At 31.9% G+C, this 19,826-nt stretch overlaps 1 protein-coding gene across 1 annotated transcript in view; it reads right to left on the bottom strand.

Annotated features, from left to right (window-relative positions):
• LOC135221534 (uncharacterized) overlaps nt 1–19,611 on the bottom strand; it is a 111,228-nt gene extending 91,617 nt beyond the window's left edge. The window contains exon 1 of the mRNA XM_064259254.1: nt 18,863–19,611. Coding sequence (XP_064115324.1) covers nt 18,863–18,929 — 67 coding nt within the window. The 5' untranslated portion in view covers nt 18,930–19,611. The remainder of the gene's footprint in view (nt 1–18,862) is intronic.
• Between the last annotated feature and the right edge of the window lie 215 nt (nt 19,612–19,826).

The raw sequence follows: 19,826 nt of genomic DNA, 5'->3' as shown, positions 1-19,826 counted from the left end.
CGCTAAATCTGCATCCTGTTTAATACTCATATCTCCCATGTCATTCCCTTCTTCCTACACAAACCTTTCTCAGTCGACGAATCAGAGTTCAGATCTGGCCGCAGTTCAAGGCACATAAGAATATTTAACTGTGTACACACAAATACTCATTTTTCCCTAGTAATTTAAAGTGTTTACACTCTTCATCCTTAACCCGAAATACCTCCACGATAAGCTATAAGTATATTTTGGATATGCCGTGATAACTTAAATCCTCTACAATAGATCATTTCTCACTCAAGATACAACATTAAATCACACTCATAACACTAAATAGGTATCTCCTCATATATTGCAATATTTTATTGCACTCTTTGTCAAAACTTCAACAATACTTTCTATGCCCTGTAAATCAGCGCAGAGTCAATAAGACTTTTTTTCTACTGATCATAGAATAGTTAATAAATTATTACAACCATCACATTACTAAGAGTAATTCAGTGCCAGCATACTTTACGACTTCCGCGAATAAGAGACCGCGAAAGCATGTGGTTATTTGTGGAGGAAATATTCACTCGTAAATTGGAGCACTCGACCATCTTCCATCGTAGAAATCTGCCTTTGATCTCAGATGCCCCTGGGGCATCCATTAGTTGTACAGTAGCTTCACGAAATGCGCATTTAAGAGTCACGCCCTCCGGAGCCACGAAGGCCCCATAAACAGCATAGACCGCATAAACCCTCCCTGAATCACCCCGTGAGTGATGACCCGGCCCATAAAAATAAACCGCTAAATCTCTGCCACCACTGACCCGCAAATAAAACCCTCGGGCTTCTCAAATCATTGAGAGTTAGTTTTCGTATCTGGTATAATGAATTAGGTACGTTTAAGGAAATGGATATTAGGTTTCCTCACGAAGGGCTGTTATGTGAGGGGCGCTTAGCAAACTCCTGAATGTTTTAAGAGATGAATGGAAAAAATTGTAAGACACTTGTATCACGAAAATTGTAAAATTGTAATGTATTGAAATGTAGCAAAATATGAGATTAACGATTCTAAATCCTCCATACTAACCAATTTTCAAATTATATTATATATATATATATATATAATATATATATATATATATATATATATATATACTCTTTTTTGAGTCGAAACATCAACATTAGTTATTCATGACTATTTGTATAAGACATTAAAAAAGGGTGTAAATATTTAGACTTTTATGGCTGGGCTTAGTTTCTCATTCATTCTACTTGTGTTTTGCAGTCCAAGCTGGAAAAACTTTTATTTTTCCAGCAGTAAACCTTTCATTTTTTTCTCCTTACAATTAAATACACAACTATCTTATCACTTCCATTCCTCACTTTGTGCTTTTTCTGACAATAACGTTGAATCTGCAAACCTTAACCAAATCATGTGGAGGAAAACCGCTTTACAATTATGTTCAATTTTTCCCTCTGGAGAGAAAAAGGTCGAACGAACCCATCGTAACACGCATTGTGTCCTCATCACTTGTCTAATTGCCCTAATAACAGTAAGAACCGACCGCCTAACCACACACGAGGACACAGATCAGGACCTTTAGGATTCGTTCATTCTCGCGATGGGCACTGTATTTCGATTGCAAATCTCCCCCCTCCCCCAACCCCCGAAGATTTTTCTCACTTTCTGAATGATAAAATAAACCTCCTTTTCGCCTTCCTCGGTACAACCCGAAAAGGCCGTTTCGGGGCGTTTAGTGACGATTATTGGTTCTGGCGGAGTAATTCTCCTTTGATTGGGTCGTTGGCTATAAATGACTGTTAATTGGGAATCATTAAGGATCATTCAAGGGAAATTCTCTCCGGTTTTATGGCCTTTTCGAATTTTCCAATAAAGAGGATTTTTCTTCCGCGCGCCAAACTTTCACGTTGCCTTTTTATTGGGGTGTTTATGATTATATTTCGAACTTGACCAATCATCTTTCCAAAAGTCTTTTTTCCAGTGCATAAATCAGGTCATTCCAAATATAATCATAAACACCATTATTAATAAAAGACGACGTTAAACTAGTTACATAAAATTTAACAGTTTAACACAAAATCAAACTTACCAATTATCTCTCCAAAGGTCTTTTTTAACATTGGATAAATCATTCCTGATTTATTCTATGTTAAATTAGACTTTTGGAGAGATTATTGGTCAAGTTTGAGTTTGTGTTAAACTGTTAAATATTATGTAACTAGTTTAACGTTGTCTTTTTTTTATTATCGTGTTTATGATTATATTTGAAACGACCTGATTTTTACACCGGAAAAAAATCTTTTGGAAAGATTATTGGTCAAGTTTTAAGTTTTTGTTAAATTTTTTAATATTATTTACTTCATTTAACTTTGCCTTTCATTGTGGTGTTTATGATTATATTTGGAACGACCTTATTTATGCACTGGAAAAAATTACTATTGGAATGACTCTTGGTCAAGTTTGAGTTTGAGTTAAATTGTTAAATATTATGTAACTATTCTTACAGCACTGTCATAATAACGGCAAGTCCCGACCTTGGCAGACGGTGTCCACTGCCCCGAAGCTACACAGTCCCAAAAATAACAGTAGATACTGGCTAGAAAACGGCAAGTCTAAACGGGGAGTTTATTACCCTTAGAGTATCGTTGTTACACAGAAAAACAAATTTAATTAAAACGCATAGGTTATATTAGGTATAAATTTGTTTTAAACGGCGTCTCTTCATTGCCAAATAAGTTTTAACTTTTCACTATTGCTATAGTTCTCTCTTTTAATTGCAGTTAAAAATGGTCTTTTGACGAAAATATCGTTTAGTACAACGTCAACAACAACAACCCTCAGATAAAGAAAAAAATAAATATGCCCTAGAGGGAAAAAGCTTTACTGGCTAAACTAAGTACCCGCCCTAAACGATAAATAAAGAACGCATTCGTTTTATAAAACGATTTTTTTCCCGTGGCCGAATTTTGTTTCGCCCATTTCCGAGGTAAACAAAAGCGCAGCTCGGCTCGAAAATAAATTCCCCCTTCTTTTATTCTAATATCATATTTTTCATGTCTTCAAAGGTTGACTTTGCTGTCAGGACAAACAGGTGAGCCGGCTGGCGGCCTAATTAGTAAAATTTAATTCGTTTTTTGGGTGAAATTGGATGCCTGGACGAACACACCTCGTCAACCAACCGCTCGGGGATTCTATACCTTCGTTTTGTTTCTTTCGCCTTTTATTTCCTCGGTGTCGCATTTTCTCCCTAATCCAGTTTTTTGGGTGAAGTCTAACTTCCGGTAGGAGTTGAAATGATTATTTTGTGGGAGCTGTTTCTCATGCTTAGATTAGTCGTCTGGAATTATTTTTTAAGCAGGACTTACAGGTCCACGCATTTACGATTATCTAAGCCCTTGTACTCGTCACTTTTCTGCCATTAATGAGATGTTCTGCTTATTTATCAAACAGTTCTTGCAAATCCACGCAATTACAGTCAGCCAAGTCCTTTTGCAGGCAGGTTTGCAGCCTTGGGTTAGTTGCTCTGAATTATTTATTGAAGAGTTCTTCCAAATCCACGCATTCACAATTCTCTTAACCCTTGTGCATGCAGGTTTTCAGACTTGAATTCGTTTTTCAGAATTATTTATTAAACAGTTCTCCCAAATCCATGAATTGACAATTTCTAAGCCCCCAAGCATGTTAATTTCCAGCCCAGAATGAGATGTTCTACTTATTTGTTAATCAGTTCTTGCAAATGAATGAAATTGCAACTATGAAAAGGGTCAGTTAGTTGTTGGGGCCCCTTATTGAGCCATAATAGGGCTTGCTACATCCTGTGACTGTTCCTCTTGAAGGGAGGAAGGAAACTCTATGCAGAAGCAAGTATAGCTGGTTCACTTAAGGTAGATTCTTGGATGAGCCCTATGCTGACGAGACGTTTGCTTGGCGGCCGCTGATTGGCTGGTACCGGGAGGTAAGCAGCTCCCAGCCAATCAGCGGCCGCCAAACAAACGTCTCTAAGAATCTACCTTATGTGAACCAGCTATAGGTTCATTAATTAAGAGTAGTATATACAAGTAGACGGAGAGACATCCGTCTCGGGAGAAGGACAGGACGATACACTGATGTGCAATGGCAAGAGGCGGGAAGAATACAATGTTACCATATCCTCGAGCCATTGCCATATTCATAATGAAATATTGTACGTGTAAAGTATAGTACATAGGAGGTGTATTTATTATACATGACATCATTAATATTCATTACAGAAGGGTACATGATAATGTAATGAATATAAGCATCATAGTGAAATAATGGTAAATGTGCAGTCTCGCATTTCATTTATCTACATTACTCAATAAATTTCTTACGATATTAAGTTCTGTCTTTGGAATTCCAGGGTATTTATCTATGGCCAATCATATAAGTGATAAAAATATTATATGTTTTATTTAAAAACGTGTTGAATGAGAATAATTTTTCTTTTACTTTTTCGATAAGTGGGTTTTCAGGAATTCTCCATTTCGTTGTAAGTCCAAATCCTTTATAACTGAATGTCAAAACTTGATCAATCTATGAGTAATGTGAAAGTAAACTGCCTTACAGATAACTAGCCTTTATTTCATCTGAAACAACTACACGAAAACCCATCTTAAAAAAATTAACTCCATGCTAAGTACACGGTAATGCCTAAAGTAATTCCGCCCACGCGTCGGAAGACATAATTTCCTCGAGAGAATCGCCTCTATAGAGACCAGGCTAAAATGACTCAGGGTAATCTCAGTTAAATCTCAGTTAACATCCGGGAGAAGAAAGATTACAGCTGTCTTTGAGCGTTCTCCGAATGATCTCGGATTCGTTGTTTTCCTGAGAGCATTGGAGGCAGCCAGCCAGCCAGCCAGCCGGGCGGACTTTCTCCCCGTCTAAATGCTTGTCGACCAGGGATAAGACATCAGGGAGCCAAGGTTTGTCTCTCTGACTGTCTGTCTGTTGTGTTCTTGTCCGTTTGTCTCTGTCTGCCTCGTTTGTCTGTAAGTCTGTCATTCTTGCTGGTGTTGTCGTTATGTTGTGCTTTTTTTTTTATGAATATTGCATCTTCATCCATTCTCTAAATTGCCTGCGACGGAGAGAGAGAGAGAGAGGAGGGAATTCTGACTAAAATGAAAATGAATGTCACTGTCAGCATGTAATGATGGACAGAATTACCATGATAAGGAAAGCAGTTTATCATGATAAAGATAGTTCCTTCCGAAACACATATGGCAGAGGATAAATAAAAGAAAAAACTAAACTGTTTCTATAATTTAGAGAAGAAAATAACGAGAATATTTTCATTTGCGTAAGTGTGTAAACAAGAAAGAATAAAAAAAAATAAACTAGAAAAGGGAAAGAAAAATAAGGCCCTATATTATCCCACGTGGGAACGCTGAGGCTTGTAATGTTTAGTGTATAATGCGTCCTTCTGCAAGATGAAAATAAACGTCGTCTCTCTCTCTCTCTCTCTCTCTCTCTCTCTCTCTCTCTCTCTCTCTCTCTCAAATGCCTTGCTGTCTTAAATTAGTGCTTTTACATTCTCTCTCCTTCTCTATCTCTCTCGGTGTAAATGCGTTGCAGATCTATTCTAGTCTCTCTCTCTCTCTCTCTCTCTCTCTCTCTCTCTCTCTTCAAATGCGTTACGGATCTAGATTCCAGTCTCTCTCTCTCTCTCTCTCTCTCTCTCTCTCTCTCTCTCTCTTCCCAGTTTGGGGAGGGCTGAGAGACGACAGCCGCATGAACACCGGAAAGATAAGGGAAGAGCAAGAAAGCGTCGTACGAACGTGAATAATTGAGCTTAGAGTTAAACATTTCCGAGAAGCTTATTATCATTACGTTTTCTCAGGGATTACATTTTTCAAAATAAATCAAATTTTCTTTTTGTGATGGAATATTTTTTTTTATGATAAGGAATCGATGAATGGGATCTAGTGGATTTTTTTTTTTTTTTTTTACATGTTAGAAGTATGGAGTTACAGCTCTAACCTGAATAAGTTTCACGAAATAGAATTTTGCAAGATCTCTTGATTATTATTATTATTAACAACTTCACAAAACCAATTCTATGTAAATTTAAGGAAAAAATAATCGCTTGTATTCTCCAAGATCTTTATTATTTTATTAGTATTATTATTATTATTATTAATTATTATTATTATTATTATTATTATTATTAAACAAAACAAATTCTTTGTTACTGCAAGAAAAAATACTAGTTTGAATTCTTCAAGATGTTGTTATTTTATTATTATTATTATTATTATTATTATTATTATTATATTATTATTATTATTATTATTATTGTTATTATTATTATTATTATTATTATTATTATTATTATTATTATTATTGTATGAGAATAATACCATGAGTCTCTATAATGGTGAGGAAATCCACAGTGGTATAAGTGTTAGTATATATATTTATGTAATATATATTTATAATTACACCACTGGATTTCCTCACCATTTATTATTATTATTAATATTATTATTATTATCTAAAAAAATACTGTAAATTGTAAAATAGAATATAATGGCTTCATTACGGGTGAAAGGTAATTAAACACTGTTTTTTTTACGGAATGTACGACAGAAATAGTTAAGCACGTTAATATACCTTGGGGAACATACGACGTCTAAAATGTAGCTACCGTTGATAATTATTGTACACCAGCCCTCCACAAAAATAATAATAATAAAAAAAGTAAATAAAACTTCAAGTCATGGCACGGGTTATCACTCTCCCTCCTACCGTGTTATTATCCCCAACCTGCCGGATAAAAGTACAATATCCGGACGGTTTTCTGAATGACTTTGAAGTCACCTTAAAAGTGAGGACTGTCGACAAAACCAGCTGCTTAAATATGCGATGGGGTTTATGAGATAATGTTGAGGTTGAAATACGGAAATGTGGATTTAATTCTTTTTTTATATGGAAGTTTTGTCAAAATGTGTCGACTGAAGTTGATGAAGGTATAAGCAATGTTTAGCGGTGATGGTAATTGTAATAATTGCGATAATCATAATTATAGCAGGGTGAAATAGATATATATATATATATATATATATATATATATATATAGATATATATATAGTTTATATGTATACATACACATGCATACCCACACACGCACACACACACACACACACACACACACATATATATAAATATATATATATATATATATATATATATATATATATATATATATATATATATATATACATACATTAAAAGCTACACTAAGATTTACCCTTTATTTCTATTCTACCCCTGTTATAATTATGATTATCGCAATTATTACAATTACCATCATCGCTAAACATTGCTTATACCTTCATCAACTTCAGTCGACACATTTTGACAAAACTTCCATATAAAAAAGGAATTTATATAATATATATATATATATATATATATATATATATATATATATATATATATATACATCTATATATGTATATATAAAGTTTATGTATACATACACATGCATATATATTTTATATTTAATGTTTAAGTATGCCCTTATCAATATGTATATTCAATGTAAATTCTGTATGCGTATACTTACAAAATGAACCAAACACAAAAACTTGTAGAGAACAATACAACCGCAAAAAAAAAAAAGAAAAAAAATGGAGGGACAAACCACGAACACCTATAAAAATAGGTTAATGTTCTTTCCTCATAAACCAGGAGGGTTATTAACAACGACTAGGGCTGGGTTCTGTCATTTCCAGTCGTGTTTCTTATCCCTAGGGTCTTATTCCTGTTCCCCAACCCCTCTCTCTCTCTCTCTCTCTCTCTCTCTTCTCTCTCTCTCTCGCCAACGAGCAACCGGAAAATCTGGTAATTAAGAGACACTGCAAAAAGTGGCTATATACAATAATAATAATAATAATAATTATTATTATATTATTAATTATTAATATTATTAATTATTATTATTATTATTATTATTATTATTATTATTATTATTATTATTATTATAATAATAATAATAATAATAATAATAATAATAATAATAATAATAATAATAATAGTAATAGTAATTAGGGAATATTTTAAGGAATTATGAAAGCATGTTTATTGTTCATTGAGATATGCATATTGATTGTAATATTTATCACTGAAGTAATATGAATAACTACCCAAAACCATAAGGCAGATGAAAGTATCGTGGGGCAATTGAAATGGAGAGCATAAAGCTTAGGGAGGACAGCTGCTGTAAGAGAGATGGCGCATTAGAACTTTCGTTTCCGCAGTTTGGTCCTGTTGTGTTTCCAATTATTAATTCTTATCATTGAAGTTATAAATCTTATTCACGGCTAACTGAACTGTTATTTTAATATTAAACGTAAATAATTACGTACTGAGTCATTATTTTAATAACATAATCATCACTTCTGTTATGAAATTGACATTATTGTTTTGTTTGATGTAAAAACACTCCAGTAATAAATTTTCTAAAACTAACAATAATAATAATTATAATAATAATAATAATAATAATAATAATAATAATAAAATAATAATAATAATAATAATAATAATAATAATAATAATAATAATAATAATAATAATAATGCAAAGACGCAAATTCCCAAGACTTCAAATGCTATTGCAAAAGAATGAATGAAATTTTGCTTGGCTTGGCCGGTCACACAGGGTCATCATTGGTTCTGTCATAAAATAGTAATATAGTCAGCGCTTATTTGATTCTTATAATGTTTAGATATGGGTCAAAACGGTCCCATTCATAAAGTATTTATATAGACATCACTTTTTTTATTTTAACAATGTTTAGGTATGTGTCAACACGTGTCCCCTCATAAAATAATGGTATAGACAACACTTATTTGATTTCAACAATGTTCAGAAATGGGTCAACACTGATCCCCATAAAATATTGGTATAGACAGCACTTAATTGACAGCAGTCGTTTGATTTTAACAATGTTTAGGTAAATTAATTTCAAATGTTTTATTTAATGGAATTAGACAACAATGAAGTTGACTGTTTGTTATTTGAGAGATTTTTTTATTCAAGTTATTATTTAGCCTGAGAAATGCACGATAAAGTTGTGAAAAATTCTTTTTACAGTTTTTTTTTTATTTTAGAACTGCGTTTCTACATTCAGCTTATATTAATAAAGTTATATGACGATAACATATATAATATATATATATATAATATATATATATATAGATATATATATATATCCTATATATATAGTATTTGTATCTATTAATTATATATATGTGCGTTTTTTATTATAATATATATATTATATATTATTTTTTATATATATATATATATATTAACATAATATATATATACATATATAGATTATTAATATATATATATATATATATTGTATCATCTATATATCTATATATATCTCTATATATACGTATATATATATATTATATATATAACATATATAGTTATATCTAGTAATTTATATATATGTGAGTTGTTATTTATATACATATTAATATATAGAATATATAGATCTATATATATATAATAAATATATCACATAAAATTATATCATATACATATATATTATAATATAATATTAGATGTATTTATTATTTTATATAATATATATATATATACTTAATATATTATATATATATAATATAATATATACATAAAATTACATCTACAATTATTATATAAGTGAGTTGGTTATTGTTATATATATATATATATATTATATCCATAACAGTAGTAAATATATTATATACATATTACAAATATACATATATACTAGAATTATATGATATAACAATATATATATAATAACATATACATATATATGATATTAAAAAATTACATATATATAATTAATATTATATATAGTAGATTAATTTGTTAAACAAATTATATTTCTATAAATTAACACTAATATGTGAGTTTGTTATTATATCTACAGTAATATATAGATTATATTATTATATATATTATATATATATATAGAATATGTCTATATATAGATAATAAATAATATAGTATGTTATATATATATATATAGAATCTATATTAATAAAACTATATATATATAGATATATAAACAAAGTCACCCCATAACCCCAAAGCCTTTACTTGACAAAAACCAGCTACCAGCCTCTCCTTCAGTATATAAAATTTCCCCAGACATGAACTTCCCTGAAAACCATCCTGGGGCTGAAAGAAATATAACAAATTACTTACTCCTTTAATTAAGGTATTTGAAACTTTCTTAGTCTGATCTACTCTTTTATCATCGAATTTTCTTTTCCGCGATCCCTTGTGAGTAATGTTTATGAACTTATTATCCCCAATAATTCATAGTAGAATAGTTTCTGTCGGGTAAATGTTTCGTCATAATAGGGATTTTTTTTTTTTTGTCTACTTATTACCTTCTTTTTCTGAGTAGTGTTGTTATTTCTTTTTATTTTGCTGTTTGTGTATTGGTTTTGGGTATCGTAAGTGGTCCTTTGTTATTATTTACTTCGTTTTTCATTTTTATTTAGGTTGTTTGCAGCATCTCTTCCGGCCCTATCTACACCCACTTTTTAACCAATGACCATACCTCCATTCCCACTTATTTTATTCACTCTTTCTGTTCAACCTCTCTAACTATTAATTCTTAGTACAGCTTTGGAGTTTTCTCCCAGTTCCACTTTTAGATTCTTGTACTTCATCTCCTTTAATTTCTGGATCACTTTTTCATGCTGTTCAACCACTTTAACTCCTTCTGTCTTGTCATAAGCACTTAATGGCCGGAAGTGGCCTTGTGCTTGAATTTCATAAAGTCATATCATTTTTTACATGTGGACACTTCAGTCTTGAAGTTTCCTTTCCATATCAACAGATTTTAAAGTTTGTTTTGCTTCAATGAATGTTCAGACTAATTCGTAATATTAATAGAAAATAATACTACTAATTGCCGTTATCATCATCGTCAGCATTTCTTCATGTCATTTTTTTTTTTATATTACATCGTTGTATAATACTTTCTAAAACATCTTATCATTCGTTTCTTTCTAAATGCGAAGTGAAATGGCAATTGTAAATATTCTGCTCGTGTTCATTTCTCATATTATATCCAGAGATTATAATCTCAAGTGTGCTGTACTGTTTTTTCAAAACGTTATACAATCATTATCTTTTTTTTAATTCCTAAGATTTTACTGAGGAATCATCACTATCCTCCACTCTAAACCGATTTATTTTTATGCTATGTCCCAAGAAAATCCTTTATAAGGCTACTTTATTCTTTTTCAGTTATGACATAATATTCTAAATAGTTATTACATTCCAATGTCACATCGTCAGATAAGCCACCTCAACATTTCCCAAAATAATTTCCCTTGTCATATTTGTAACATATATTTTAACATGTTTGAAATCTTGTTCGTTTTCTGTGACTGAGCCATTTACTGGTATGTTAGTCTTTTCTTTAAACTCTAGTGCCCAGTTACGAATGTCAAACACAATTGTTTATGTTATAATTATTTTCACTACTAATTATATTTATTATAATTCTTGTTGCGTATTATTATTATTATTATTATTATTATTATTATTATTATTATTATTATTATTATTCTAAAGGGTCCACAATAATACAAAGTAAAAAGTCCGTGTATAATTTTGAAGACTTTACAGAAAGCTTTCGAACCCTTCCCTGGGTTTATATTCAGATTTGGACTGAAGATGAACCCAGGGAAGGGTTCGAAAGCTTTCTGTAAAGTCTTCAAAATTATACACGGACTTTTTACACTTTGTATTATTGTGGACCCTTTAGAACATTATATATACTCTCGTGATAGAGAGTTTTTCCCTACTAAATTATTATTATTTATTATTAAACATAATCTGTTACACTAACGTGGAATATGTATTTTTACTTTTTTTTATTTTAATGTTAAAAAAATTTGTTTTGAATAAAATGTAATAGTAGTCGTTAAATTCTGAAATTATTAGGAAATGAGTTATTATTATTATTATTATTATTATTATTATTATTATTATTATTATTATTTCACAAATTATAAAGAGAAATTCTGAAGAATATTCAAAGCCAAAAAAAGAAATTATAGAATGAGTTCTTGTATAAAAAAGATAAATAAAGGCAGCATAAAAAAATAAAATAGGAAGCATAAAGAAATAAAATAAAGGAAGAATGAAAAGAAAATAAGGAATAATGGAAAAACTAAAGAAAGCAAACACCGATTAGGCCTACTCGTTCCGCGAACAGAAAACTGATGCCTATGCTATATAGCCTCTGCGCCGCGTTCCCATCAATTAAGCATAACAAACTACTCTCCTTATTATATCAAGAGGATTAAAAATAGCCTACTTTTTTTATTAACTCCCCTGGCTTCTTAATTTGATCAAAGACCCTCCCTCACTCCCTCCTTCCTCCCCCCTCCCTCCCTCCCTCCCTCCCTCCCTCCCTTCACGTATCTTCTAATGAGGATAATTCAGTCATTATCTCCTCTGTTAACCAATCGTCGTTGTAACTTTTTAACAAATGGTCTCTTGCCATATATCTGTAACTAGTCATCCCTCAATCAATCATCTCTAACCAGCCATTTCTATAATTACTCACCTATGTAGCAAATCATCTTTTAACCAGCCATCTCTGTAATCAGTCAACCTTTAGCCAATCTGTTACCAGTCATGTCTATAACTGCTCTTCTCTGTAACAAATCATCTATTAATCAGCCATCTCTATAACTTGTCATCCCTCGACCAGTCATATCTAACCAGTCATATCTGTAACTAATCACCTCTGTAGCAAATCATCTTTTACCAGACATCTCTGTAACCATTCAGGAATTAGCCAATTATCTTTCACCCAGTCATGCATCTCTGTAACCAGTCATTCTTTAGCCACTCACCTCTGTAACAAATTAGCTGATAACCAATTATATTTATAACCAGTCATCTCTGCCTAATCATCTTGATAACCGCTCGTCTCTGTAAGTAAGCACTCATCTCTATAATCACGCATCTCTGTAACAATTCATCTTTTAACCAGCCATCTCTGTAGCCAAACATATCTGAGCCTGCCACCTCTGAACCCTTTATCGTTTAACCAGCCATCTATGTAACATTTGATCTCCTAACCTTCCATATCTGTAACTATACTCCGTTTTTTTTTCATCTGTCCATCTGCCTGTGGTGTTTTTGTATGGTAACACTGCGTCCCTGGGCTTTAGATAGTTACGCTATGTGTACGTTTTTTTAGGTAAATAAAAGGATATCTGGGCTTACATTTGCAACTGAAAAGTTGTTTTTAATAATTTACTGTATGCGAATTACACCGTTAATATTCGAAATAGGATATTATTATAATCGTTGAATGTAAGCTAAATGTAACTATCCAAAGCCCTGGACGCAGTGTTGCCATACAAAACCACCACAGGCGGATGGACAGATGAAAAAAAACAGAGTATAAGTGATCTCTTAAATCAAGAATGGCGGCATCCTAACATTTTGTAGACTCTTCATGCATGTATAGATGTGTGCGTATGCAAGGTAGTTTGTACACAAACGTATGCCTAAGTATACACAAAAGTATGCTTTTAGATATTTACACTCATGATTATTTTGCAAGTGTACATATAGAGAAGGCACACGCGTGCACACCGTCACATATATGACCAATTGTTCATTCAAATTGACGAGCATTAAAAATGTTATAATAATCTAACACTACATTCCCAGACTTCTGAAAGGAATTATTCGCAAATAATTCGGGCTAATTCTTTCGCGAAATCCGATAACTCTTAGCTGCCAAATGTAAAATGATAAATAATAAATAATAAAGCAACAAGTGATGATGAAGAAATTGGCAGTTAAATACATATGTCCAGGTAGCTTACGTTTGTTTTAGCAAAGGCAATATAATAGATATTTCTAGTTTTGATAATAAGTATTAGATTATTGAGAGTGATAATAATAATAATAATAATAATAATAATAATAATAATAATAATAATAATAATAATAGCAGTAACAAGACAGGTACAGTGTACATCAAAAGTGTTAAAGTATGAAAAACGGAATGCACGAGATTATAAATGTAGTGAAGATGGATTTTCACATGGCAGACTGCTTTAGCTTATAACATTTGCAGGTAAAGCACTTTTAATTACTTTGCATAGTATCTTGACGGAATCATTTTCAGCAATCAACTTTTCAAAAATGGAAGTCAGTGAAATTTGCAAGGGATATTAGGAGTCTGGTGTAAACTCAGTGTAATACGTTTGAGTTAGAAAACACAACAGAGTTAATGAAGAATCGGCAGCAGTTTTTAGAGCAACAAAAATAATAAATAATGAATAAATAAAATATCGCAAACTAAAATCAATATATGAATGCACAGTGCCCATAGAATCAAATAGACAATGAAAGCTATTCTGGCAGTTAACTTTTTTTGGGGAGTAATAAATGTAAAGACAATAATATTTTTACTATTCATTATTATGCAGCATTTATGGGACAAGTTAAATTGTCAGCAACTTATAGAATTCGAATGCACACATGAAAACTATTCCGGCAGTTCATTGTTTTTACTTAAACAAATAAGGGCAAGAATATTAATATTTCTATTATTCATTATCATTCGGCATTTGTGAGAGAATCTAAAAACTAAGAAACTGACATAATTAGCAACTGAATAGTTTAAAACAGTATTTACTAGTATGTAAAACCATTTACATTATCACATGCCAACAGTAAAATCATTTTTAAGAATAATAAATGCAGTAACATTGCTATTTTTACTATGAATTATCATACATAATGAATAAATAAAATAACGCAAACTAGAATCAATATATTAATGCACAGATAACATTTGCTATTTTTACTATGAATTATCATACATAATGAATAAATAAAATAACGCAAACTAAAACAATATATTAATGCACAGTGCCCATAGAATCGAATAGACAATGAAAACTATTCTGGCAGTTAACTTCTTTTGGGGGTAATAAATGTAAAGACATTAATATTTTTACTATTCATTATTATGCAGCATTTATGGGACAAGTTAAATTGTCAGCAACTTATAGAATTCGAATACACACATGAAAACTATTCCGGCAGTTCATTGTTTTTACTTAAACAAATAAGGACAAGAATATTAATATTTCTATTATTCATTATCATTCGGCATTTGTGAGAGAATCTAAAAACTCAGAAACTGACATAATTAGCAACTGAATAGTTTAAAACAGTATTTGCTAGTATGTAAAACCATTTACATTATCACATGCCAACAGTAAAATCATTTTTAAGAATAATAAATGCAGTAACATTGCTATTTTTACTATGAATTATCATACATAACTAGATTTAGTTGAATAGTTTGAAACAGTATTTATTAGCATGTAAAACCATTTCAATTATCACATAATTACAGTAACAACGGCAATAGTAATGAAAATAGTAATAAATATAGATACCAGAATTCTCACCCCTAAACTGCATCTGTTAACTTTTCACACCGACTTTTGTTACATTTGTACCTTTCTAAATTCGATTTCGTTCGAGATTATTAAATTTCATTTTACACTTTTTTAACCTTTGTTGTTGGCGCTTACTTCCGTCCTATTTTTTTTTCTTTTTTTTATTTCGGTGGATTTTCACATTCAATATTTCCAATTCTCACATGAGAGAAATATATTTTTCTCGTACATTTTATTTTAGGTGCTTTGGGTTATTTTTACGTGCATTGCCTCGAGAATTTATGTGGGCAAGTTTATGGTCGTAGGTGTGAAATAAAGATGTGTGTGTATATATATATGTGTGTGTGTGTGTGTATAATATATATATATAATATATATATATATATATACTATAATATGTGTGTGTGTGTGTGTGTGTGTATGTATATATATATATATCTATATATATTATATATATATATATATATATATATAATATATATATTTATATATGAGTTGGTGCGTGTATGTTATATGTGCATGTTTTTTTATTGAAAGTATGTGGTTAAGTTTGTTTATTTTACCATAAATTACCCATATGAGTAATCGTATTTCATTCAGTGTTACATCTCTGAGGAGAATAAAGATATGAATATAAAATCTATCACACGTGGTTCTCGAATGCTCGTATTATTTCACCTCATGATGTTGACCTTTTCTCGTTATGCCTAACAAGCAACACATGACACTATCAGGAGGGCTCAGTTATATCATTTCTCATATCTTCCCTTTAGAGTCGTCTGATTTTGTTTATTAAACACGCCTGTCCTCGTGTATTTCTTCGTTAAGATTTAGGGATAGAAGCTAGGAAACAGGTTTCATTCAAATTTATAAGATGAATTAATTTTTCATTGGTAATATAGTTCTGGAGTTTAAGCATCGATTTGTGAGGAGTATAAATGATTTACTACGACTTAGCTACGGCAATTGAACTTCGTTTGGTGAATCTATATAGGTATTGAGGTTGAATTTTGATCTGCGAAGAGTATAAATGATTCATTAACGCTAGACTATGGTAGTCGAACATCTGTTGGTAAAACGCCAGTATTAAATGAAAGAATACATGAGTGAGCATAAGACATGTCTTGTCAAAGTATGATAAAAGGATCTATGAATATGATATTATCAATAAAAAGATTACTGTTCCACGAAGCTATTCCTGTTGGTTAGGGATACTGATATCAAAGACTCAATGGAGGGTACTTAACACATTCAAATTATATGTTCAGGAATTAGAGAACTACTGGTAACCATTTTCAACAGGAAGGTATCTCAAGGTCTTACTCTGTTTATTCTCGACCTTGTCTGTTTAGGTAGACATTACTGTTGATCAGACAAACATTCGTTCTTATTAAAGACCTTTCAATGTTTACGTGACGAAAACAAACCTTTCTTTAGTAAGACCTGCATTATAACCCAACTCTAAATGTACAGTGCCTCCAATTATAGGAGGGGAAAGATCTACTTGGGCCACGCCCACTTTCAAGGGAGAAGGTATATTGGAAAGGAAATAATAATAACAGTAATTATAGGCATGACTGTTATGGTTGCTATTGTTAGGGCTGCTGTCATAATAACACCTATAAATTGACGGAAACAACATCAACAATAGTTAAGCACAAAGGTCATAAGTAAAAATGAAATATAATATGCCGTCCATGTAAGCCCTGGATAAAAGTATCAACTTATGGCGAATGAATAATTAAATGAATAATAATAGAATAATACAATATTCATTGATTGCAGGAATAATAATAATAATAATAATAATAATAATAATAATAATAATAATAATAATAATAATAATAATAATACATTATATAAAACAGCAATATTAGTAATGATATCCTTAAAAGAAATGACAAAAAACGAAATATCAATTATAAGGATAAATTATCATGATCATGTGTAGGTGGATTACATGATAATTACACCTGACTGCTTCTCAAGCAGAGAAATCATTCACCTCGTTATCTTTTGCAAATAACTCGTGCTTGACATCAAAAGTAAGTTTAATCTTTAAGGCAAAATTATATCTGTCAATAGACAGGATTTGAAATCTTGGGAGATACAAAAGGATGCTTTATAAACAAATGTGTTTAGTAAACAAATGCCATGACACTGTAAAGTGAATTAGTAAGGTCAATAGTAATGGTATTAATTATATTACTGACATATGGCGTTGATGTATTTAGGATAAGAATATGGAAAGGATATGATATGACACATGCTCTTTTATGAATGAAATATTTTGGATACTAAATAATAGTATTTATAGTGATAGAAGCAGTATTAAGAGTAATGGACACGTGGCATTGATTGATTAAGCTGAAGAATACATACCCGAGTAATGCTAAAATCATACTTGTCATTTGGTGAATGAAGTGTTCTGAATATTAGAATAGTATTAATGTTGTGATATTAGTAGTGTGATAGTAGTGGTAGTAGTTTCAATGATAGTACTCACACATGACCCTCTCACCTTCACTCAGGATATTTCAGTAATAAGTTACTAGGGAAAGTAGGAGCAGCAACAATAGTAGTGGTAATAGTTGTTTTTGTAGTAAACGCAGTAGTAATAGTGATAGTAGTAGTACCATTTCTGTGACCGTAACACTGTCACTATCGCAGAAGCACTGTATACATGTCACGCTCTCACTGTCCCTCAGCATTATTATCACTTAGCTACTAGATAGCTAGTAGCAGAGGTACTTATAACAGTAGTACTCATACAATTATAACACTCCGAGCATCAATTATCACCTGTAATTAACCTACTAGATAACTAGTAGCAATAGCAGTAATGATATAAGTACTCATACTACAACACTGTTAACTTACTCAGCACTCAATATGTATTATTGGCCTACTAGATAACCAGCACCAGTAGTAGTTATAGTAGTAGTGCTCATATAATCACAACCCCCTCAACTTCAGTTATCACATGTAATTAAGCTACTAGATAACTAGTAGCAGTAGTAGTAATGATAGCAGTACTCATATTACAACCAGTTGACCTCACTCAATGCATATTATTGACCTACTAGATAACTAGTAGCAGTAGTAGTAATAGTAGTAGTGCTCATATAATTACAACCCTCTCAACTTCAACTTTCACCTGTTAAGAAGATACTAGATAACTAGTAGCAATAGTAGTAATGATATAAGTATTTATATGACAACTCTGTTAACTTCACTCAACACGTATTATTGACCTACTACATAACTAGCAGCAGTAGTAGCTATAATAGTCGTACTAGATAACTAGTAGCTGGTAGTACTCATATTACAGCCCTTCAACTTCACTCGTCACATATATATTATTCACGCGCTTACTTACCTTGCATATAAAATATCAAGAGAAGGATTGCCAGAGCAACAGACGAAGTTTGGACTGATTCCATCATTTTCTTAATTAAATCTCTCCTTTCCGTTTTCCCTTCTTTTGTCTCTCTCGCGTTCGAGAGCTCAGCGTGGTTCCATCTGTAGGCAGCACTATGCAGCGGCAACTCGCCTCGCAATGGCGGGAGTTTATTGATAAATTTTATTCAGGAGTCTTGGTGACTGTAGTCAGTTTTTGAGGTTATGGTCTTTTCCATTTGCTTAGGCTGACGGTAATCCGGCGTCATGGTTGTGCATTTGATATTACTTCAATGCCTTATGGGTACAATGGTTTTTAATTAGTGGTTTCCAATTTATTAAGAAATTTGAGTTAATTTATCAAACTCTATTGTGAAAATCAATTAAACAGAAAAAATTCTTAGACGACGTTCAACATCAGTGAGTTCAGACACTAATAAAAACAAGAAAAGTGAACGCAGAGAAAAAAAACAAAAAGTTGAGAGAGAGAGAGAGAGAGCGGGCGCGAGTGAGGAAGCCGGGGAGCGAGCGAATGACATCCTCTCCCTCTCTCCTCTTGTTGATAACTGGTTGAGAGTTGAAGTGCCTCTCTCCGATATGGCCCTGTGTGGCACACACAGCATTGGCCAATGGCAAAAGGGGCTTAAATGTTAAGAATAACTGCTCCATTATTGACTTACAACTCTCTCGACACGAGGTCGGGGGAAACGAAATGCTAATTGGATGAAACTTCCATTTTCTTTGGACGCTTTTATGGAACTGAGTCAACTGTCCGTTGCACAAGCGTCACCGAGTGATGATTGCTGGAAAGAGGAAGAAGAGGGATAAAAAGAGAGAAGGAGGGAGTGAGGGAGGTGGGAGGAGAGAGCTTAATCGCTAATCGTACGTCTGGCACTACAGGCGCGACGCCGTTGCCACGGAAACACGTGTGATGAATCGGAGAT

This window comes from Macrobrachium nipponense, chromosome 2, assembly GCF_015104395.2.
Source record: "Macrobrachium nipponense isolate FS-2020 chromosome 2, ASM1510439v2, whole genome shotgun sequence".
Classification (NCBI taxonomy): Eukaryota; Metazoa; Arthropoda; class Malacostraca; order Decapoda; family Palaemonidae; genus Macrobrachium; species Macrobrachium nipponense.
Note: the sequence above shows the minus strand (reverse complement) of the source record. Positions and strands in the feature narration are given on the sequence as shown.